Consider the following 24080-nt stretch of genomic DNA (forward strand, 5'->3'; position numbering starts at 1 on the left):
ACCAATCAGAGTCCTCCTTACATGGGACAGTGTGGCTAACTTGCATTAGCAAATTGGAGGCGTTGAGTGCTAGAGCAGCTGGCAGCTGGAAACCTGGACCCCCTTTGGCCATTTATCAAGACTACATGAAGTATACTCTGAAGGTCTATAGAAAGATGCATTATGGAGAATCTCTACTGTGACCATCAGCAAAACCAGCCAGCCTATGTACACCACAGCAGCAGTGATCAGTGACATGCTTGGCTACAAGATGAACAGCCACAAGGAGCAGTACCCTTGATGGAGAACGAGACTAGAGACCAAAATCAAAGCAGCATGGAGAGCAGTTAGCCAAATGTCGGAGTTGCAGACGTAGAAGGGGATGTCTAAGAAGTACAGAAAGCTGCCTATACTTGTGGCCTTGGATACTGCCAACAAAGAACCACAGCCTTGACTAGCCGCTAGAAGAGGTATACACAAGAGACAGAAGGCAGGAGAATAAACCTTCCAAGGTATATTCTCAGTGGTAGAGGAGCACTATGAGAGCAGCCCCACCAAGGCTGGAGACAGAGCAACTGGAAGAGCATATGGGAGAAGGAGACATCATATAACAACAACGCTCAGTAGCCAATGGATCTGAGAGCAGGTCACAGCAACCTCCTTGAACAGGATCCAATAACAATCACCATGGTAGACATCTGAGAAAGAGTCTCAAGTATGTAGAGTTGGACAGAGCCAGGCCCTGACACGATTCACATCTCCTGGCTAAACAAGCGCACTGCACTCTGTGAGCATCTACCAGCACAAAGGAACCAGCTGCTATTGGACAAGACACGCCTGGAATGGCGAAGTAAAGGCTGAACAGTCCTGATTGCTAAGGATCTTCAGAAAAGGCAGGTCCCATCAACTACCAGCCAATAACCTGGTAGCTCTGTGATGCCTACAGGAAAACTCCTGTCAGGCATCAAAGCTAAGATGAAAAGGTAAATGGTTCAATACATGAGCGCCTGGTAGCTGAAGGCTCTGCCTCCCATTCTACTTTTAAATAATTCGGGATTGATCAGAATCACAATCAAAGCTGGAGTACTTTATTAATCACAGAAGACATTATTGTGGGCATAGTTGCTCCAAGACAGTAAGAACAGCAACTAACTAACCTAAATTAATTAAACAAAAATATTTCCTGTTGTTCAGTGGTGCTAAACGACTGGGTCGGAGGTGTTGTCCAACATTCTGCTTATTTTGGACAATATATGTTCAGCTCCTTCTCCACAATGTCACTGGCAGATACGTTTATTGAGTCTGTTGGCATCGTCAGCCTGCTGCCCCAGCATGCAACAGCATGGTGAATGTCACCTACACAACAGACACCAACGCAAACTACCTCAGTTGCCTCAGAAAATAGAGACAACTCTGGGAAGCGCAGACTGAGCCCCAGGCCCAGAGGCCTGAGGGCCCTCCACCCCTCGGAAGGGGCCCGACTGAGCCACGGGTGCTAGGCCCCACCAAGCAGGCGCCGGGAGTGAGCCAATACACACCCAGGCACCCAGCCCCGGACACTAAGAACCACCAATGGGTGGTTCTTAGTGTCCGAAAGGTGAGGGCATCAGCAACTGGCAGGGAGTGTGGTGAGGGGAGATGGGCTGCCACACCTGGGTTGGCCTAAGATGTTCCCAGAGAGATGGAGACCCGACCTGACACATAAACATAAACAAACAGTCACACTAAGACACAAACATGCATTCACACCCTCATGCACACATATACAAATACTCATCACTCGCCCAACATGGAGACAAACAGAAATGAACACTGTACACACACTCACACTCCCCAAACGTACTCTATACCTCCAGATCCAGAGGGGCAAACCCAGAGGGCCAATCCGCCCCCAGACCCAGGAGATGTTTCCCTTTGGTCTGGGGTGGAGACAAGCAGACCGCGCCCGGTCCTGCAGCAGCACGGAAGCCCAGCATCCCAGACCCCAGATGGCGAACAGAGAACCGGGGTGTGAAGACCCCATACCTAAAATGCATTTTAAAAACATGGGAGGGGCATGGTACTCTCTGCCAGGAAGCAGCTGCTGTCAGCACCGCCCCTACCAAGAGCCCTCAATGTCTACATGTATTTAAAATTGAGAGGTGGGCACTGACGCCAGAGGTGACGTCCTTTGGATGCTGTTTAGCGTGCCCACCCCCAAGGCCCTTCATGTATGTGTTATGAGTGTGTAAGTAATGTGGATGTCTAAGCTGTGGAATAAAATTAAGGCACAGTTGGCCAGAAGGAGACAGAGGAGGAATGCCCCCTTGCACCTCACTGACACACCTGTACCCAAGGCCCTGCATGTGTCTTGGTGTGATGAAGCGGAAAAAAGGGAGGCTCCCTACGTTTTGAAGTAAATATCTGTACTCCTTACATTTTCAAAACAGGCTTGTTACTTTCGGTTGAACACATCTGAGAGGAGTTATTTTATGTTCCTAATCATACATCCTAATGGTGTATCAATCAGTAAGGGATGTCGCATAGAAAGAGATGAAAGAGACAGAACTGTATGCCAAGGTCAGGGGTTAACATGGGCCGGTGTTTTTCATTGGCGCAACATGGTAACGAGTGTTAATATCCATAAGTGGCAGTTGAGGTACTTCAGCATCTAGCTAGCACTACAAAAGAAGTGCAAGCATGACATGAGTTTTTTAAGTGGCAGGTACTTTCAAAAGCATCGTTTCTATCAGCTTAACAAAGGTCAGCACACCACATGCAACCACATAAAACAATACTTGTGACCCTGAATTTTATAAGCAGAACAACATGGGTTAATGGATAGCTGCAGCGTTGCAACCATAAAAACAACAGAAAAATTTTAGAAGTGTTCTAGGGTCTTATATATATATATATATCTATATCTATCTATCTATCTATCTATCTATCTATCTATCTATCTATCTATCTATCTATCTATCTATCTATCTATCTATCTATCTATCTATCTATCTCTATATTTCTCTCTCTCTCTCCCCCTCCCTATATATATATATATATATATATATATATATATATATATATATATATATATTAGGGGTGCAACGATATTCGTATCGATATTGAACCGTTCGATACAGTGCTTTCGGTTCGGTACGCATATGTATCGAACAATACAACATTTGTAATTTATTTTATCAATTTTCCTTCTGACGATGCTGTCTGTGTTGAGCGCTCAGTGAATCTGTGTTCGACTACTCCGCCTAGGCTGCACTGTCCAGCGCAGATCCACTGAGCGCTCAACACAGACAGCATAGTCAGAAGGAAGAGCGCAGGGCAAGCTAGCGAGACAGAAGTTAAGCTCTCCTTTTAACATGGACCTCCCCCACTCTCATTCAGATCTGGCGTTTGGAATTATTTTGGTTTTCATGTGACGTATGACCCTGAAGGTAAGCGAGTCATGGACTAAAGTAAAACAGTATGTCGGATGTGCCATGCAATGCTCAATTACATTGGTGTGAACTAGTGTGTTAGCGCAGTTAGCTCGTTAACGTGTTGGCCGTCTAGCCATGCACGGGGCGATCGGCGGTAGCTCGTTAACGGAGATTTGCCGTGTTGTGGCGTTAAGGTCATTTCAACGAGATTAACCTGAAAGCACTAGTGGGAACACAACGAATATGACTGCTGCTGAGAATATAGCCCAGAAGAAGCGGATAGTATAGCTTTTATTTTGGAAAGAGACATTTCTCTGTAATAAACTCTCTTTTCCAAAGATGAGTGATTCCTCAATCAGATACAGGGCTCGCAATATCGCTAGCCCGACGTCCCGGAGCTAGCGATTTTTTCAGTCGGGCTACCAAAATTCTATCTCTGCCCTGCCCGTCGGGCTATTGTAGGAAAAATATATGTCAATGCTTTTGCATTCTTTCAGAAATGTAGCTGGGTAATTATGTCATTGGCATCGGTGAGCCACTGTCAATATGTGACATATTGAAGTCGCGTTTGAATTTGCGCTTGTTTTTTTGCTTTCACTTTGCAATCGCGCGAACTGTGTATAGAGAGCGACAGCACTGATCTGTGAGTGATGATAATTTGTGCACCAATTCCTCTGACATCGTCTTATTAATCGTTAGCTTATTATGGAAACATGACAAGTGAAATCTCCCGCAGCTTAAACATGTGAGAGGTTGATCGCGCAGAGAATCGCTGAGCTTATGTGAGTGAGCGTGTAAAAGCATTTCAGTTCTGCTGAGCCAAATAAGACAGGTCAGGGTGAAGAAGTGAGAGCCAAAGAAAAGCTTACCACAAAACGGAGAAGTTATGACAAATCAGACTATAAGGCAAAAAGAAAGTGCAGCTTTATGGTTTCATGGACAAAATAATTTCTGTGGCTGCGATATGACGAGCTAAATAACCAGGGCTGCACATAAGTGGTCCGCAGGTGTGCATTCGCTGTCAAAATAAAAAACACGCACAAGGGTTAGGGTTAAATTTAAAAACTGTACTTTTGAGTTAAAATATATATTTATAATTTTAATAAATGACAAATTAAAAATGCATGAACATTTTTTTGTATCGAAAAAATATCGAACCGTGACACCAAAGTATCGAACCGAACCCAACCGTGAATTTTGTGTATCGTTGCACCCCTAATATATATATATATATATATATATATATATATATATATATATATATATGGCATGGTTTGTTACTTAGCCATCAGTTAGATGATAACTCCTGGGTTTCTGTTTTTAAGCCCCTTAAATCCTAAAACTCTGTAAATCCTTGTCCCAGGTTAATCCTTGCTTTGTCCTCTTCTTTTCTCCCTTCACTGTTTTCATTTTGAAGCAGCTTTTTTACTTTGTTCTGTTTGAATCCACCATGCCAGCTATGTAATACTGTCATTCCAGTAAATTCCAGTGTGGTACTGTGATAGAATGGCACCTGTGCAATATTTCAGTTGAGAAATTTACTTGCTACTACAGTGGGGCAAAAAAGTATTTAGTCAGCCACCGATTGTGCAAGTTCCCCCACTTAAAATGATGACAGAGGTCAGTAATTTGCACCAGAGGTACACTTCAACTGTGAGACACAGAATGTGAAAAAAAAATCCATGAATCCACATGGTAGGATTTGTAAAGAATTTATTCGTAAATTAGGGTGGAAAATAAGTATTTGGTCACCTCAAACAAGGAAAATCTCTGGCTCTCACAGACCTGTAACGTCTTCTGTAAGAAGCTTTTCTGTCCCCCACTCGTTACCTGTATGAATGGCACCTGTTTGAACTCATCATCTGTATAAAAGACACCTGTCCACAGCCTCAAACAGTCAGACTCCAAACTCCGCCATGGCCAAGACCAAAGAGCTTTCGAAGGACACCAGGAAAAGTATTGTAGACCTGCACCAGACTGGGAAGAGTGAATCTACAATAGGCAAGCAGCTTGGTGTGAAAAAATTGGGAGAATGTCATGTGGTCAGATGAAACCAAAGTAGAACTTTTTGGTATAAACTCAACTCGTCGTGTTTGGAGGAAGAAGAATACTGAGTTGCATCCCAAGAACACCATACCTACTGTGAAGCATGGGGGTGGAAACATCATGCTATGGGGCTGTTTTTCTGCCAAGGGGACAGGACGACTAATCCGTGTTAAGGACAGAATGAATGGGGCCATGTATCGTGAGATTTTGAGCCAAAACCTCCTTCCATTAGTGAGAACTTTGAAGATGAAACGAGGCTGGGTCTTCCAACATGACAATGATCCAAAACACACCGCCCGGGCAACAAAGGAGTGGCTCCGTAAGAAGCATTTGAAAGTCCTGGAGTGGCCTAGCCAGTCTCCAGACCTCAACCCCATAGAAAATCTGTGGCGGGAGTTGAAAGTCCGTGTTGCTCGGCGACAGCCCCAAAACATCACTGCTCTCGAGAAGATCTGCATGGAGGAATGGGCCAAAATACAAGCTACTGTGTGTGCAAACCTGGTAGAGACCTATAGTAAACGTTTGACCTCTGTTATTGCCAACAAAGGTTATGTTACAAAGTATTGAGTTGTATTTTTGTTATTGACCAAATACTTATTTTCCACCCTGATTTACGAAAAAAAAAAAAATTTTCTTTTTTTTTTTTTGGCCTGTCCCGTTTGGCTCTTTTGCCATCAGAATTGTTGTCTAAAGGCAAAGAAAGATGCCCAACGGATTTACTTTACCAAACTGACCATCCCAGCCTTGCCGTAATGGTCCATTTGATTCACCTTTTATTGTTTATTTTATTTTCACTTACTGAATACGGGACAGACTTGACTGGGGGAAAGAAGGGGAGAAAGAAAGAGGGAAAGAGAAACAGCTGAGAAGAGGGACGGGGGAGAAGGGCAAAAGACAAAAACCAACAGAACGGGCAGAGAAAAAAAAATGCATATATCAATCACCTGCTGAGAAAGAAAAAAGAAAGCAAGCAGAAGAGAACAAGAGTAATAGAATAAACAACATCACAATGATATATGGGAATATGACAGTAAATACTAAATGTTAAACATTATTGTGCAGCACATAAGATCAACAGAACAGTGTGCTTTGAGGTAGGAGCCAAAAAGGGTGTAGTTTGTGGGTGTGATCACCCGTGTGTACACCTGTGAGCATGGACGCGCTTGTTTTTTGTTTTTTAAAAGGTTCCTTCATGTAATAATCTGCCAGAGGGTGTGGGGGGGCCACAGCCCCGTCCTCCAGGGCATGAAGCAGGTGTGGAGGAGATCAAAACTCCAGACATCCAGAGGCCCCCAGAACACAAGAGACCAAGGAAGACTAACAGAGGGGCAGCTGCGCCACTGTCCCGGAAAGAGCTGAGGAGAGTCCCAGATGAGGGCTCACTCAGCAGCCGCGGAGCAGAAGCCAGGGGGAGTTGCAGTGACGCGCCCGTGAGCTCCGCCGGCAGCCAGCTGCGCCTGAGTGACCTAGCCCCAGGCCGAGAGGCCGGGGGCACCCCACCTCCGAAGTGGCCCGAGCAAGCCCCAGGCTCCAGGCCTCGATAAGCGGCCGCCAAGGAGTGAGCCGGTGTGTACCTGGACGCCCATCCCCGGACACAAAGAACCACCAACGCACCGATGTCTGAGGGGGTCCACCACTGGCAGGGGAAGTGGTGGTAGGGGGAGATAGGCCTCCAAACCTTGGAGGGCCTGAGATGTCCCCAGAGAGGTGGCGCCTGACACCCAACCTGACATATAGATACAGACATACAGGCACACACAGATACAAACATCCATTCCCACCCTCATGCGCTCATATGCACTTACTCCACACTCAACCAACGTGGAGACAGACATAAAGAGACGTTGTACACACGATCACACTCCCCAAGCGTACTCTACAAACCGGGTCTAGGTGCCCTTGCCCCTGGAGGGGGGAACTGCACCCAGACCCAGGTGGTGTTTCCCTTTTCCCTGCGGTGGGGGGAGGCAGACCGCCCCGACTCCGCAGCAGCAGGAAGGCTCCACACTCCAGACCGCAGTCGGACGGCCAACTCCTCCTCCTAGCCCCCCCTGCTCCAGCAGGTCGCAGAGAATGGGGGTGAGAGAAGACTCCAAACCTCCCTCCACCCGCTCATTGTAGTGTTGATGCATGTGTGTTCTAAGGTGCATTTAAAACCCAGGAGGGCTTGGAGCTACCTGCCAGAGAGCAGCAGGTAAGCGCATGGTCCCTCCTGCTAGCCCTCAATGTCTATGTGTATTTAAAATTGAGAGGTGGGCAACGATGCCAGGGGTGGGGTGTACACCCTGATGGTACTTTGGACTCCGTGTATCGTGCCCACCCCCAAGATCCTATATGTATGTGTAATGAGAGTGTGAGTAATGTGAATGTCTAAGTTGTGGGATAAAATTGAGGCAGAGGCAGCCAGAAGGGGACAGAGGGGGGGGTAGCCTCCTCTGCACCCTGGTGACATACCCCTACTCCAAGGCCCTGCACGTGTGGGTGGTTGTGGTGGAGCGGGAAGAGGGAGGCAGCTGGAGATGGGGAGGGAAGGAAGGGAGGGGCAAGTGACCCCTCCCTGGGGCCAGCTCCCCCGCTGACCCCAGTAGGCACCCCCACACTCCGCGACCCGCCAGGGAAAGGGGGCCCAGGCCCATCCAGACCGGGGCCCAGCGCAGCAGCGCCGCCCGTCCCCACAGAGCCCGGGACAGTCCACCCAACCCCACCACAGAGAAAACTGCACCCACCCCACCATCCACTCATCTTCCAGACTACATAAGACAATAAACACCCAGGCTGAGATCTTCCTCCACCTCTCCTGTATCTCCCCCTCCTGTAGAGAGAGCTCCTGAGGAGAGGAAAGCTCCTGCAAGATGTGACAATCTCCCCCACCAGTTGAAGAGCCCCCCAGGTGGCTCGATGCACCGGCGGCACCCTGCTCCAGGGCTGGGCCCCCATGCACCCACCCGCCCACAACCCCGGCAACACACCAACCAGGACCCAAGCCCCCGAGGCCCGGTCCGGGTCCCAGCCCAGAGACGGAGCGCCCCCAGAACCTCACGCCCATCCCGGACCCACCCAGGGGCAGCCAGGCTACCAGGTCAGTAACCCACGTCCATCAGCACAGACCCTCCCCTAGCCCCGCTGCACGCAGCCGCGAGGAAACAGTCACCTGAGAGCCAACAGAGCCCCTAACCGGACATGACCGCTACCCCGGGTTGAGCCCCCCAAGGAAGATGCCTCCGGGGAACCCCCCGACGCCCTAAGCCTGTTCCTACCCCCACACCAATCACAACAGTGAAGGCGGGACCAAACTATGACCCCCCACCCCCACTAGGTGATGGAGCTGATCAAAGGAGCCCAGAGCAATTGATCTGATGTGGTGGCAGAGGCTGTATCAAGACTAATGTAATCTAATAGATAATTTCTATATTGGTTAGAATTAAGATTATTTTTATTTTTCCAGTTCATGAGGACTGTTTTCTTGGCTATGCATAGGGCAGTGAAAACCATATGGGCTATATTCTTTTCTGTAGTGACATTATCTAAGCTGCCCAACAAACACACTAAGGGGGAAGTTGGAATGTTACATTTCAGACACTTCGATAAGTCTTCACATATCTCGCGCCAAAACTTCTGAACTGGTGGACAGAACCAAAGAGCGTGGATATAATTGTCCGGTGAATTGGTTTGGCAGTGTGAGCAGTTGTTGGTAGACGTAAAGCCCATCTTGAACATCCGATGACCTGTATAGTGCACTCTATGTAATATTTTGTATTGAATTAATTGAAGACTGGGATTTCTAATTAGATGAAAGGTTTTTAAGCAAATCTGAGACCAGAAGTTTAGGTCTAAGTTAACTGATAAATCCGCTTCCCATTTTGCAATAGGAAGTGATATTGATTCATCTGTTTTAGAAAGCATTCTGTATATTTTGGATAGTAATTTGGGGGGTTTAAGAGTAAGAAATTGAACCACACTTGGTGGTGTTTGTAGTTCAACTTGACCCGGTTTAAATTTCTTTTTTACTATGGATTTAATTTGTTGATATTCTAAAAATCTTTTCTTGTTGATCCCATATTGTGTAACTAGTCCGTCAAATGAAATAAATTCTGTTCCTTCTAGTATATGTTCTAAATATTTGATTCCTTTACCACTCCAATCTGAAAAGTTTATCATATTATTGTTTTGTAATATGTCAGGGTTGTTCCAGATAGGTGTACGTTTGCATGGGATTAATGAAGACGCCGTCAATTTTAGAAACTCCCACCATGCTGTCAGAGAAGAGCTGATGTTGATGCTTTTAAAGCATTCATGTCGTTGGATGTTTGAGCTGATAAATGGTAGGTCTGAGATCTCTAGATTATTGCAGAGTGCTTGTTCTACATCTAGCCAAGGTTCATCTAAGAGGGTGTGTTTTAGCCATCCTGAGATAAACTGAAGCCTGTTGGCTAAGAAGTAGTGCTGAAAGTTAGGCAGTTCTAGTCCTCCTTTATCCTTGGTCTTTTGTAGTGTTTTTAAGCTTATACGTGGGGGTTTATTTTTCCAAAGGAATTTGGACATACATGAATCTAGAGATCTGAACCAATCTTGTGGCGGTTTAGTTGGGATCATTGAGAATAAATAATTTATTTTTGGTAAGACCATCATTTTTATAGCGGCAACCCTTCCCATGAGTGATATGGGTAGACATTTCCATCTAGCCAGATCATCTTCTACCTTCTTTAAAAGTGGGATATGGTTTAATTTAGTTAGATCTGCAAGCTTGGGAGAAACATTAATACCTAAATATTTTATATTTCCCGATTGCAGTGGTGTAGAAGAGGAATTATGGAAGGAGCAATTAATCGGTAGGACTGTAGATTTTGACCAGTTAATTGAGTAATCTGATATTCTTGCAAAAGAGTTTATCAATTCAATCACCCCAGAGATATTGGTTTGTGAATTTTGGAGAAAGAGTAACACATCATCCGCATAAAGGCTGATTTTATGTTCCACGTTCTTGCATTTTATGCCCTTAATTACTGAATTCTGTCTAATTGCTGCTGCTAGTGGTTCAATAAAAATTGCAAATAGTGAAGGGGAGAGTGGGCATCCCTGCCTGGTGCCCCTCAAGAGACAGAAGCTGGAGGATGTCTGGTCATTTGTTCTGACACAAGCTGTTGGGGAATTATATAATATTTTTAACCAGTTTATGAAAGAGGATCCAAAACCAAATTTGTGTAAAGTTGCAAATAGAAATTTCCAGTTAACTCTGTCAAATGCTTTTTCTGCGTCTAAAGAGAATATTGTAGTTTCTAGGTTTTTACTGTATGAGTAGTCTATCAAATTAAGTAATCTACGTGTATTTGTTGATGAGTGCCTGCCTTTTATGAAACCAGTTTGGTCAGGATGAATTAAGAGGGGGGTTATTTTCTCTAATCTCTTTGAGAGAGCTTTGCAGATTATTTTAAGGTCTACATTTATAAGGGATATTGGACGATAGCTTGAGGGATATACAGGGTCTTTGCCTGGTTTTAGCAGGAGATTAATGTTTGCAGAATTCATATTTGATGGAAGTCTGCCCTTTTCTTTAATTTCCAACAACGTTCTGTAGAAAACTGGTGCCAGAATCGACCAGAATAAATTCTTTACAAATCCTACCATGTGGATTCATGGATTTTTTTTTTTCACATTCTGTCTCTCACAGTTGAAGTGTACCTCTGGTGCAAATTACTGACCTCTGTCATCATTTTAGGTGGGGGAACTTGCACAATCGGTGGCTGACTAAATACTTTTTTGCCCCACTGTAAATATTCTGCAGTCAACTGTTAGTAGAAATGATTAGGAACGACAGCAACTGAGAAGTGGTAGGCCAGGTAGAGTCACTGGGCAGAGTCAATAATTAACTTTATGTAATGCAAGCAAAACTGTATAAATATACTAAACTTTCCAGCATTTTGCTATTTACTCTTTCTTTAGAAATATACATTTGTGGCTTTGATAACTGATGTGCTGGAGATTGAGGTGAAGGACAAGTTTGCCAAGAGCCGGCCAATCATCAAGCGCTTCCTGGGCCAGCTGATCATCCCCATCCGGAGACTTCTGGAACGGCCAGCTGCTGAGTAAGTTGGCACGCAGAGCCAAACATGAGATGGGTTCAGAACCAAAAACAGGTAAAGGACAAAACAACTGTGCAAGGAAAGTCAGTCAGACTCAGCGTCAGTGACGGTGTCACGTGTGTTGTACTTTTTTTTTACGTTTCTTTCATAGAAGGTTGTTCTTTAAGACAGAAAGAGCAACCTTCTCTGGAGGGTAGTAGTTATGTAGTTCAGTCAGTACCTATCCATAATTCCCAACCAGCTTGCTGGTCAGGCATTAATTTAAGTAAGCAATGATGGCATACAGTTTGTGCAGTGTTAACAACAATTGTCAGTCTCCAGGCAAGTTGCACAGAAATTACCAATAAATTCCCCATTGTGGAAAACTGCATATAAATCAGCAGAATGTAGTTGATGCAGATTGTTGATTGAATTGAGATCAGTGTGCTGAGGAAAGAGAGCTTGTTTTCTGTACCGTATTGAAATGCTAGTAGGTGTTTGTCAGTAGGGACAAAACAATTGTTTATGTGTGTGCAGTGATCAGACAGTCAGCTACAGCCTGTGTCGCCGTCTTCCTATGGACCATGTGAGCGGGCAGCTTATGTTCAGAGTGGACATCACTTCAGCTGGACAAGAAGGTGTGTATGTGTACGCTTACAAATGGTGAGCCTTCGCGCAATGGTGCCAGGACCTCCATACTCATTTCAGTGCTCTATTGTGGATGTTTTGACATTCCTGCAGGAGCTGCTGAATACGGGCCTTTCATTTTCAACAGTTAAGGTCTGTCTAGCGGCTATATTTGCTTGTCATGTTGGCTTTGATGGGGTGACACCAGGTGCACATCCCCTTGCCATATGTTTTCTGAAAGGGGTTCGCTGGCTGAGACCTGTGCTTAAGTCCAGTGTCCCTGCTTGGGACTTATCTTTGGTGCTGGAGGCCGTTTGTAGCCCCCGTTTGAACCCATTGAGTCTGTGGATATGAACTTTCACTCGCACACTTTGGTTTGCTTTGGTTTTATCGATTGGATGTTACAGCCCCTTCGGTGGCTCATACTGTCCTGTCTGCTTGGTCTGCTGCACACTAAGGTGGTGGTGGTCCGATTCCAGTTCGGTGGCTGCTCTGCGGGACGTGTATATATGTCCCAGCCTTATGTGTTGTACCGAGTGAATCGACTGAAAGGGAACAGAAGTTGTAGAGAGAACTGTTCGTTTGTCCTGTGTTTTACAGTCCACATGCAGCTGGAAAGTTGGCAGAGTGGAGTCTAGACTGACATGGTTAAAATAACCACTGATGGTGATCAATGCCTCTGTGTGTTTACACTATAGGCCATCAACAGTTGCATGTATGATGTTACACGCTGCTGCACCATTAGCTGATGGTGGTACAAAAAAAAGTTAATATAGTGGAGGAGAATTCCTGCGATAAATAATATGGGCGCACACTGACAGCTAAAAGTTTAACGTTAGGTGAGGAGAGATGTTCCTTCACAGTAACATATCCTGGAATACACCACCTTTCATTAATAAACACTGCAATCCCTCCACCTTTCCTCTAACTGCTCAGCTTGGCCTCTCTGTTGGCCCGAGCAGTGAAAAAGCCAGATGACGAAGCCGGTGGCACTGAGTGCAGCCATGCCTCCATGCATAATAAGCTGCCTCCCAATACTGCCTCTGATGTTTTATCAACTCCATCTTATTAGTCAGAGACCTCACATTCCCTATGATGACTGATGGAACAGGGGATTTATATTCCCTTCTCCTTGTTTTAACTCTTGCTCTGGCCTGATGTCTCCTCTTGAGTTCCTGTGGAACTCTGGGCAGCAGCGGTGTGTTGCAAAATGTAAAAACAAAAGCACTGCGAGGGCCATAAAAACATGCCAAAAAAATGACCAAGATCCACATGCCACATGCATGTGGAGGCATGCTGTGGAGAGAAGAGGAATGAAAGTCAGTGAAAACAAGATAAAATACATGTGTGTAAATAAGAAAGGCGTAATAGTGAGGAGCAGGGTGTGTTCAAGTACCTGTGGTCAACCTTCCAAAGCCACGGACAGTACACAAGAGCGGTGAACAAGATAGGGGCAAGCAGAGTGGAGTGTATAGAGATGGGTGTCACGGTGTGATTTGTTACAATAGCAGCAAGAATGAAAGAGTACGTTTAGAAGATTGTAGCGAAACCTGGTCTACACGGTGAGTGGTTTGGAGACAGTGACAAAAAGACACGAGGCCGAGCTGGAGGTGACAGAGCTGAAGATGCTAAGGTTTTCTCTGGGCGTGACCAGCACCCACAGAGACCACAGAGAAGATTCATGGATGTTGTGAAGGAGCACATGCAAACAATTGGTGTGACAGAGGAGGATGCTAGAGATAGAGCGAGATGGAATAAGATGTTCCCCCGTGGCAACCCCTAACAGAAACAGCCAGAAGAAGACGAGGAAGTGGGAGGTGTTGTTTTTGTTCTGCTAACATGTCATGAAAGCACACGTTATTTATCTCTCAGTTGTCACATCCTGTCCTTCTCATCCATCCTCTTTTCTGCTCTAGAAGCTTCGCCAGACCCTCTGGGAACGATCCTGGGTGGTGTGATGAATGGAGACCCTGGGAGTCCCTCTGACGACGAAGATCTCCATCAGCTCTCCTCGTCTTTAGGTGCTACATGTGGACCTTCTCGCATTGGTTCTGATGAGGGCTCCTTATATGTTAATGGTTCATGTTACTATGGCGATGACAGTGTGTGGCAGGAGCCTGGGCAAGTGGGAGAGGTGAATCTGCTTCCTGTGGCTCTTGGCAGCTTCACCCAAAGGCAGGTGTCACTTAATGACTACCTAGATTCTCTCGAAGGTCCCAGGAGCATTGGGGACCGACCTGCAGCAGGGCCATTACCAAAGCTCAGCTCCAGCTTTCCCACAGACACACGGCTCAGTGCCATGCTACACATTGACTCAGATGAGGATGAGGAAGGAGCTGGGCAGCACTGGGATCAATCGCTGGAAACAAAGACACAGCAGAATACCAACTCAGCTACACCTGAGTCTCCACAGGGGAGCAGTGGTTCAAAAGGCGAGTCACAGGGCTCATGTGAGGCAGGGCCTGGAGTTCAGGCCACGGGAGAGGCAGGTTCTTCTGCTGGTGCTCAGTCTGGAGCCAACACTGCAGGGCCTGAAGCTGGAGCAGGAGCACAAGAAGGTGCTGCTGCACTCCCAATACAGACACGACAATCAGCAGATAGAATTGAAGAAGCTGCCAGAACAATGGCTGCACAGGTTGTTGGAGAAACTGCTACAGCTTCCAACTCATCTCAGGTATCAAGGGCTGAGGCAGCTGAAGTCAGATCTGGAGAATCTCCAGGGGAATGTCCAAGTCAGGAGCACAGCATCAGGACTGGGAAAAACCCAGAAGTACACTGCAATCCCTCACTTGGTCCTCTTTCACCCATTCAGGTGAGGCACTGTGACTTTAGGAGCATCATCCCTCTTTAATATTGGTTCTACATGTGGCAGATTACCTTTAAAAGCTGAAGTGAAACTATAAATTATCAATAGTTCATTGCTGACAATCACTGTCATCTTGACAAGAGCTTTGACAAAGCTTCACCCCTGCATGTTTCCTCTCTCATTTTTTTCAGGAAGTGAGAACAAGAAAAGCAGTTGTTCCAAAGGCAGAGGAGGAACCGGGGGAGCCATCAAGCAGTGAGGCAAATGGGCCAGCACCACCTTCGCTATCCACCTGCATGGCTGAGCAAGGAAGAAGCATGACATCTAAAGCTGGTAGGTTCTGTCACAAAAAGTTTCAAAGTTTTGCTAAAGGCACTGAAAAAAAGTTTCAAACACGATTTCATTTTTTATTATATAAAGTATACAAAAAGAAACAGAAAAAATACAGGAGTACCAAATACATTCAAAGGACTCCTTTTGTTTTCACTCATAGTTTTTCATTTGATTGTGCAAATCTCCGGTTGCAGGTTTTGTCTGCTTTTTATACTCTGTTTAGTCTTCAGGTTTTATAGTTATAACTGTTCCTTCGTATGTTATTTGCTGTTTTATTTTGATAAACTTTTTTATGTGTTTTATTCAGTTCTACTTTCCTCAGCCACGATCTCCCAGTTGCTTGCACCTGTATGTTCACTTTCTGCAAGTGTCTCCATGTTTATTTGTACCCTCAGCTTTTGTCTGCTCGTCATCATGTTACGCAGTTTTCTGTTTGTACTGTTTTGGGTCCACATTGTTCACATACTGTAAGAACAAGAATACAAGTCTTAACATTCTGCTGTAGTTTTATCCTCATGTGTAACAAACCTAATTCTTTAACAACATATTGAATAATTTTTCTGCTTCTGTAATGCAGCTATCTTGAGCAATAGATCTGTCCATACCAGAGGAGTTTAATTCATCCAGGCATTACATATTATTCAAGTATGTAGAGTGTAAGAAATGCATTTTTAAAAATAAAAACCTTGGCCATGTATATCAGGACATTTCAGATTTTCAGCCTGATCTTTTAATGATTATAGTAATTATATTTTTTACATTAAATGTGAGTGGTTTCATGTGTAACAATGTGAAAGTTTAACATAACCTTTGCACATCTAACCAGATCAACAAATCCATATGTAAAAACCCATATCCAAGGCACTGAGCAAAAGTTTAACCAAATGTTCTTTTGACCATTTCAACTCCAGACACAAATATTTTCTTCTTCTTCTTATTTTTATAATTATTAAGCTTCCATCCATCCATGCATTCTCTTTCCACTTATCAAACTTTGGGGCTATGGGAGGGCTATCCAAGTTGTGATAAGATTACAGGTGGGGTACACCCAAGACAGATCGCCAGTCTGTCGCAGGGTCAACACAGACAGACATCATCCGTAGTCATGTTCCACATTCACACCTATGGACAATTTAGAATCATCGGTTCTTCAGTTTCAGCTGACTGAAGGTTTCCCCAACCTTATAAACATCTGCAGAATGACACCAGCACCACCGACTAACTGATTTCCTTAACTGGATGATTGAGCATGCATGAAGACAGACTAACTCCACTTACTGCATATGTTTGGACTGTGGGAGGAGCCATGACGAAAACATACACACTCCATACAGAAAGGCCCCAACCCAATCCTCATGCTACCCCTATTACCATTATGAGTATACAGGGCATTATATTATACATTTCAATACACAACAGTCTGCTCACTATTGCATGTAGTATTTATGCACCAAAAACTGCACCAAAACTCATCTTTTTACTTTAATTGGTCTAATTATCACAAAAGTTAAAGGTCACAATAGTGACCTTTTCATAGTTGATCACAAATAGTGCCCCTCTACTGCCTCTACCTCTATACTAACAGCACTCAATGACCTGGCAGGACAAGTAAAGGAGCTACTAACAGCAGGTATTCATCCAGACTGACACAGGGCAGAACAGTCCTAATCTCCCCACAGGGGTACGACACCATCAAACTACTTGTCGATTATCTGCGTCTCCACATCCTCATTTCTTTTTGGACCGTTTTTCACTGGTTATGCATTTGGCTAGGGTCGATGTCTGGACCCTACAGACTTTGCAAAGGTAGTCCAATAAAGGAATGACATATTCAATACGAAATCAATACGTCAATTCCATACTGACAGAAACGGACGTATTAAATTGCCATCCGGTCCAGGATGGCACATCAATATGTGCCATTGCCAGAAGGCTTGCTCCTAGCATGGTCTCAACAGCATGGAAGTGATTCCAGGAGATAGTTACTCTAGGAGAGCTGAACCAGCTGATACAAGGTTCCTAACCCATTGGCAATACCAGCGTCTGCTCCTTTGTGCAAGGAGGAACAGGATGAGCACTGCCAGAGCCCTACAAAAGGATTTCCAGCAAGTCATTGGTGTGAATTTCAGTGACAACAATCAGAAACAGACTTTATGAGGGTGGCGTGAGAGCCCACGTCGTCTACTGAACTCTTTTCAGTAGAAGCCATGGAGTATATTTATACTTCACTAGCTGGGCCCACGTCCTCATTTTAGGTTTGACAGTGTTTTGGTAGGTAAAGGTGATGCTTGGACATGTATTGAGCTGCGGTTTGGGGAAGGCCTCGAAAGGGACTGGCGACGGCTCCCGGGCCTGGCAGATCCTCATGCACTAAATAGAAGTGAAGAAGTTAAAGAATTGAGAACAAGGAAGGAGGGAGGGTGGGGCAAGTAAACGAGAATGAACAGCTTGCCAAACTTGAGGAACATTTATAGATGACAACTGGAAGGAGCATGTTAGGAGGCGTGGTCCTGCTCCTGAAATACCGATACATGATTTCCAAATATGATGCTACCTGTAGCATTGTTCAGCATGATCAGTTTGATGATGGGTCAGTGGTGGTTTGGGGAGGCATGTCCATGGAGAGACGCACAGACCTCTAAAAGTCAGACAACGGGACCCCAACTGCCATTTGACATCACGATGAAATCCTTGGAACCATTCTAAGTGCCTACACTGGTGGAGTGGGTCCTATGTTCCTCTTGTTGCATGATAATACCTGGGATAATGTGGTGAGAGTATGCTGGCAGTTCCTGGAGGATAAAGGAACTGTTACCATTGACCAGCCCACATGTTAACCTGTCCTAAATACAACAGAGCACCATTGGGACATTATGTTTCAATCCATCTGACGCTATCAGGTTGCACCTCAGTCTGTTCAGGAGCTCAGTGATTCCCTGGTCCAGATCTGGGAAGGGATTCCCCAGGACACCATCTGTCGTCTCATTAGGAGCATGCCCCAACATTGTCAGGTACCTTTCTGAGTTGCTGCAATAAGATTTCAGCAAAATGAACTAGCTTGCCGCATCAGTTTTTCACTTGGACTTTTGGAGTGTCTTTAAATTCAGCCCTCCATAAGTGGATCATTTTCTTTAAAAGAATGTGGCATCCTTTCAGTCCTAACACATTGTCCGGTCCACATCAGTATCCAGCATGATATAAAAATAATAATAATGATATAATATAAATAATGCGGGAAGAGAGTCTATATTTCTTATGGCTGGAGGAAGAGAGTTCCAGAGCCGAGGAGCAGAGTGACTGAAGGCTCTGTTCCCCACAGTGATGAGACGCGTGGGCAGAACAGTAAGATGAATATGAGGATCTGAGAGGCCTGGAAACAGTGGTGATATGGAGCAGGTCACACAAATAGGAAGGAGCAGACTCGTATAGTCAAAAAGGAGGCAGAGCTGTCGAGAAATGCTAGGAGCTAACTGCAAACAGCAGTCGCTTTCTGAAACATCAGATATGTATCGGATTCAGAACCACATACAAAAGTGTCCCAGGTCGGATTTGAAAATATCGGATTTGTGCCGTTCACACTGTCATACCATGATCGGATATGGGTCGCATAGGGTCGGAAAAGTCGGATTTGATGCGCTTTCGCCTGCAGTGTGAACGTACGATTCAAATTGTTGTTAGCATCTGAAGAAATTATAATAAAAATAATAACAATAACCGGTTGGCAGCAGCAGCCAGGCGCGCCAGCGTTCACTCAACGGAACCTAATATGTTTTCTCTTGTAGCGATCTGATGTTTTCAAAGTGTTACTTTAATTGTGTTTCTGTGTTGGCCCTTCCATACTATCATGATATTCATTCATTTACACCAGGGCTGCCCAATCCCAGTCCTCGAGAGCTACTATCCTGCAGCTTTTAGATGCATCCCTACTCCAACACAGCTGAATCAAATGGTTTGATTACCTCTTCAGCATGCCATCATGTTTGGCAAAGGCCTGATAACAAGCCATTCATTTGATTCGGGTGTGTGGGAACAAGGATGCATCTAAAAGCTGCAGGACGGTAGCTCTCGAGGACCGGGATTGGGCACCCCTGATTTACACACTAGGCTCTCTTCTATTGCCTCAAAACCTTTGTATAGAGTTAACTTGTAATTCCATAGCAGCTTACAGTGTTGCTCACTGACAAAAACTAAACTTTTCATGCAGTGCATGGATAGGCTTATTAAACATTTCAACAAAATCCTGAGATTCATGCACATGAAATTTGTAAAGACACACAGGAGGGCAGACTGGTGACCAGTGACCCCCCTTTCAGCTCTTTGCCTACAGATGGGTGCTTCAAGTGTCAATAGGTTTGTCTCTGTGCCAAGCCTGGTATGGCTGTGCCATTTGGGGTCCAGTCCAGCAAAAGATGAATAACCTTGTTAAAAAAAAAATAACCGAGCGATCAGGAAGTATTAATGAAAGACTGTAGTGGCACTTAATTCAAAACAAATAATGCACTGGCTTTAAAGGGAACAATTTTGTTTATTTAACCTTTTCATGTTATTGAATTATATTAAGCAGCAGAGCTGTTATGAACCATGACTATAAAAAAAATTAACTTTTTTGGATTTCTTATATTCATTTTGATGCTTGTTTATGTGTTTTTATCCAGGTGCCACAGAACAGGTCAATGGCCACCAGTCTGTTCACTCCCTGCCATCTGTTCGCCATGACATCAGTCGCTACCAGAGAGTAGATGAACCACTGCCCCCTGGTGAGTGTGTGTGTGTATATGTCTGTTTTAAAGAACATTAAAGTACACAATACAGCACAGAAACTGCATACACATATTTTCTTTACCAGATATCTTCAAGTTTGAAGATTGAGTATAGCAGTCAGGGTTTATGCATAGGGTACTAGGGTCCCTAGAAGTCTTCTGGATTAAGCCGTTTGAGGAACTATTAAGATATAGCACAGGAGCTGTGATAAAGAATTTAGATACCGTATCTTTCAGACCATAAGGCGCACCGGATTATAAGGTGCATAAAGTGAAACAAAGCAGTCAGATAAGTCAAACTTTACTCAACTCATTCTTTTTGCTTCCTCCACTTCCGTACTATTGATTCATTAATGTTAAATGCTCTGGTAGCTGCTCTATTCCCATGTTGTTGCAGTATATTAATGACTAACCTCGTATTGTGGATGGATTGTCTCAGTTGTTCTCCTGACTGAAGTTTGGTCCTTTTACAGCATCCTGCGTTGCAATTTATCCCTAACCATCGGGAACCCTCCCATTAACGAGTGGAAAAAAGTTAGCGTTCCTCCAGCTTCACTGTGTTTATGCTATGCTAACATAGCTGTGTCGCTACGGTCACGTAGCACATCATTATATACCAGCTAGCCCAACTTCAGTAACCCTACAAACGTCACTGCTGTTTAGTTTTCGCTCTTCATTTATGTTGGAAGTGATAGCAGAGCTGTACGTTTTAATATTTTCAGAAATCTCTCAGTCAGAACATGCTATATCATGTTTAGGTGGAAACTAGCGAGCTAACTTCCTGCTAACTGGTAACTCTGTTAATAAATGCTGTTTTCCTGGATGCCTGGATGTTAAACTTAATTGTTACACCTGGTAAAGCAGCAACGCTGATCATTTTATTAAAGATGAAAGAATTCAGACAGTTTTAAACTCTCAGTGATGCTGCAGTGTTCGTTTGACTTTAGGACTTGAAGCGGACGGAGTTTTGGACCCAGATTCTTCCGCAAGGCTCTTGACTATGGCAGCCGTAATGCTCCAGCAATCCATCAAGCAGTGCGGCTTCGTAGCTTACCGAAGTTGTACTAGAACATTTTTTGACAGATATTTGAGCACCGTGTAGCACATAAAATCAGTTCGAGGTCAGTAAGCACAACCAGAATTTATACATAAGTCACGCTGTCGATTTTTGAGAAAATTAAAGGATTTTAAGTGCACCTTACAGTGTGGAAAATACTGTAATAGGCCTTTCCAATTACATGTATGTATGACTAGACAAGTTGACACAAATGTGTGTTACTATTTTCCAGATGTGTAATTTGCTACTGAATTTGAATTTGCAACCTTAGCTTTAAATGCTAGAATTTCTCATTTGTAATAAACCCATAAGCCACAGATTCAGTTTTGTATTTTAATCTTAAAAACAGCTAGATTGTAGATTGTAGTCAGTAGTTATGCAACTTTAAGGCCAAAATTTTATACATATATGATTATAATTATATATAATCTACTGTGTCATTTTTGTTCATAAAATATTAGTTTAGAAACCTATATTCTTTCATGAAAAACAGCTACTATATGTCTTGATGCAGACTGAAGAAATCACTTGGATGAGTGACGAAACGTTTCTCCCACAAAACGCTACGTCCAGAGGAACAGAATCTTTTGGAGAACTACTATATGTGTTCTTCTGTTGCATTGTGTGTGATCCAGATTGGGAGGCTCGCATAGACAGCCATGGTCGCATTTTCTATGTGGACCACGTGAACAGAACAACAACATGGCAACGTCCAACCGCACCCCCGGCCCCACAAACTCTTCAGAGGTCTAACTCCATACAGCAGATGGAACAGCTAAATCGCAGGTCAGAAAACAAACATGCACATGAAGATTCGCAAACTAGATGTTCGTCCAAAGTTTCAGTTAAAAATGGAAATGAATTTGCCACTTCCCATTTTTTTGTTTTTAGTAACATTATCATTAATTGTTACTGTACACATAAATTTGCAGGTATCAAAGTATACGTAGGACAATGACCAACGACAGTAGACCAGAAGAGCAGCTACCCAATGAGCTTTCAGCTGATGAGACTGATATGCAACCCTCATTCCCAGGTAGCCCCCTTCTACACGGCACAAAATCCTGATCCATGTTCTTCCCCTGTGATTTTCTTTTTTTTATTTTGACGATTCTGGTATATTTTGCAGAGCTACGTAGGGACAGCAATTTGCCACAGTCCAGTCCCAGGTCTCGCCTAACCCTGCTGCTTCAGTCCCCTAGCGCCAAGTTCCTCACCAGCCCTGAATTCTTCACTGTGCTGCATTCCAACCCTGTATGGACACTTTTTACTTCCATTCTATCTCTTGTTATTCTTTTACTTCCATTCATGTGTCTTTCTTTTATAACAGACCACATTCTATTTGTTTCAAGAAAGGGATTTTAAACAACGCACTTATTAACCCTTTGAGGTCATCAAAGATGATAACCCTAACCTTACTCTACTGTTATATTTAAAAAAAGAAAAGAAAATGTAGTTGGTTTTTTTTTTAAGAAAAATGTAAATAGATTGTGATCTGTGACAGTCAGAAGTGTTTTCCTTGTTTCCTCATTGGCAGAAATTCAAAAAACATTTTGAATAAAAGCAAAAGAATAGAATCAGCTTTTGGCTTGCCATAGTTTATGATTCTAACCACGGATAGTTAAGGGGCTCAAAGCGAATACCTGATGTAATCCCACCCCCAAACCCCCTCAAACCATGTCACTCTTACTTGACACCTCACCACTATCCTCATACTCTCTGCCACTCCTGACGTCCAGTTCCTCTGTCACAGTCTGGCTGAGGCAGACTGTATGTATTGCAAAAAAGGACTCAAATGCAGATCAAAACAGAATGTGAAACGTGACGTGGAATAACAAAAAATGAGCCGTTTATTAAGGCTGGCCAAGAAGTACAAAACAAAAGGCAAAGGTGAAACTAAACAATAAATTAAACTGGGTGAACTAAGATTAAAGCATGAAAAAAACCGTGCACGTGGGACCTGACATGGAGACATGGACAAAAACTGGATGCATGATGTGAACAAAGCAGACGACCTGACAAGGAATGACTGAAAACACACGGACTTAATACACACAGGAGGATAATGAGGATAAGTGAGCATAACAACGTCACAGGGGAAACGTAAAGCTAAACACAGGAACACAGAACCTCTTCAAAATAAAATAGGAAACATAATGAAACAAAGATGTGACAACAAAAGACATGCAGCCATGAAACACATAAAGGACAAAGGAGACTTAACAGAGGCGTTGAAAACATACGGGGAAAGTAATAAACAAATGAACTCAGAAAACCCAATGAACTTAAACATAAACCATAAACATCAAAATAAACTAAAACTCAAAACGCTGAGTCAAAAGACCCAGCATCGTGAAATCCTCTTTCAATCACCTCCACAGCACCCCAGCATGTGCTTTCTCTAGATCCACAGAGACATGGCACAACTCTTTTTGACCTTTTTTTATACTTCCACATCAACACTCTCAAATAAATTATTATTATTATTGTTATTATTATTATTGTTGTTGTTGAATCAATAAGTCACTCAAATAGATCCTGGCTGACAAAGTAAAGCAGCTTAAAAATCTTAAAAAGCAATGCATCATGCCACACTCTAAAGAAGTATTTGAGCTTCAGACTGATTGATCAGAAGCTCAAATACACTTAGGTTATGCAGCAGGACAGCGATCCTGCAGTTATTAGAGAGGGAGATCATTTTTTTCACATAGGGACGTGTATGTTTTCCCTTAATAAATAAAATCATTTAAAAACTGCATTTTAAGACATGTTAAAATTTGTTTGATGATCAATCTAAAACATTTCAATATGAATGAATAATTTCTAATGTGAACTAGATTTTCACGGCGTACAGCCTGTGATCAGCTGACCTGCTGCTGCTTGAGGTTTATTGCTTTTTGTGGATTCATACAACTGAATTCAACAAGATGCAAGCAGATGTTTCATGCCTCCTGGCTGATGTCCATCCCCTACACTGACACTATACAGTTTATACTGTCT

At 43.8% G+C, this 24080-nt stretch overlaps 1 protein-coding gene across 4 annotated transcripts in view; it reads left to right on the forward strand.

The window, feature by feature from the left end:
• Nucleotides 1–24080, forward strand: part of hecw2b (HECT, C2 and WW domain containing E3 ubiquitin protein ligase 2b) — a 73567-nt gene that overhangs the window by 23070 nt on the left and 26417 nt on the right. For all 4 annotated transcript variants that reach the window (XM_026160245.2, XM_026160244.2, XM_026160246.2 and 1 more), the window contains 8 exons: nt 11379–11521; nt 12035–12135; nt 14041–14936; nt 15122–15263; nt 19919–20020; nt 21716–21866; nt 22013–22116; nt 22210–22334. In XM_026160245.2, coding sequence (XP_026016030.2) covers nt 11379–11521; nt 12035–12135; nt 14041–14936; nt 15122–15263; nt 19919–20020; nt 21716–21866; nt 22013–22116; nt 22210–22334 — 1764 coding nt within the window. The remainder of the gene's footprint in view (nt 1–11378; nt 11522–12034; nt 12136–14040; nt 14937–15121; nt 15264–19918; nt 20021–21715; nt 21867–22012; nt 22117–22209; nt 22335–24080) is intronic.

The sequence above is a fragment of the Astatotilapia calliptera genome, chromosome 23, assembly GCF_964374335.1.
Source record: "Astatotilapia calliptera chromosome 23, fAstCal68.1, whole genome shotgun sequence".
Taxonomy (NCBI): Eukaryota; Metazoa; Chordata; class Actinopteri; order Cichliformes; family Cichlidae; genus Astatotilapia; species Astatotilapia calliptera.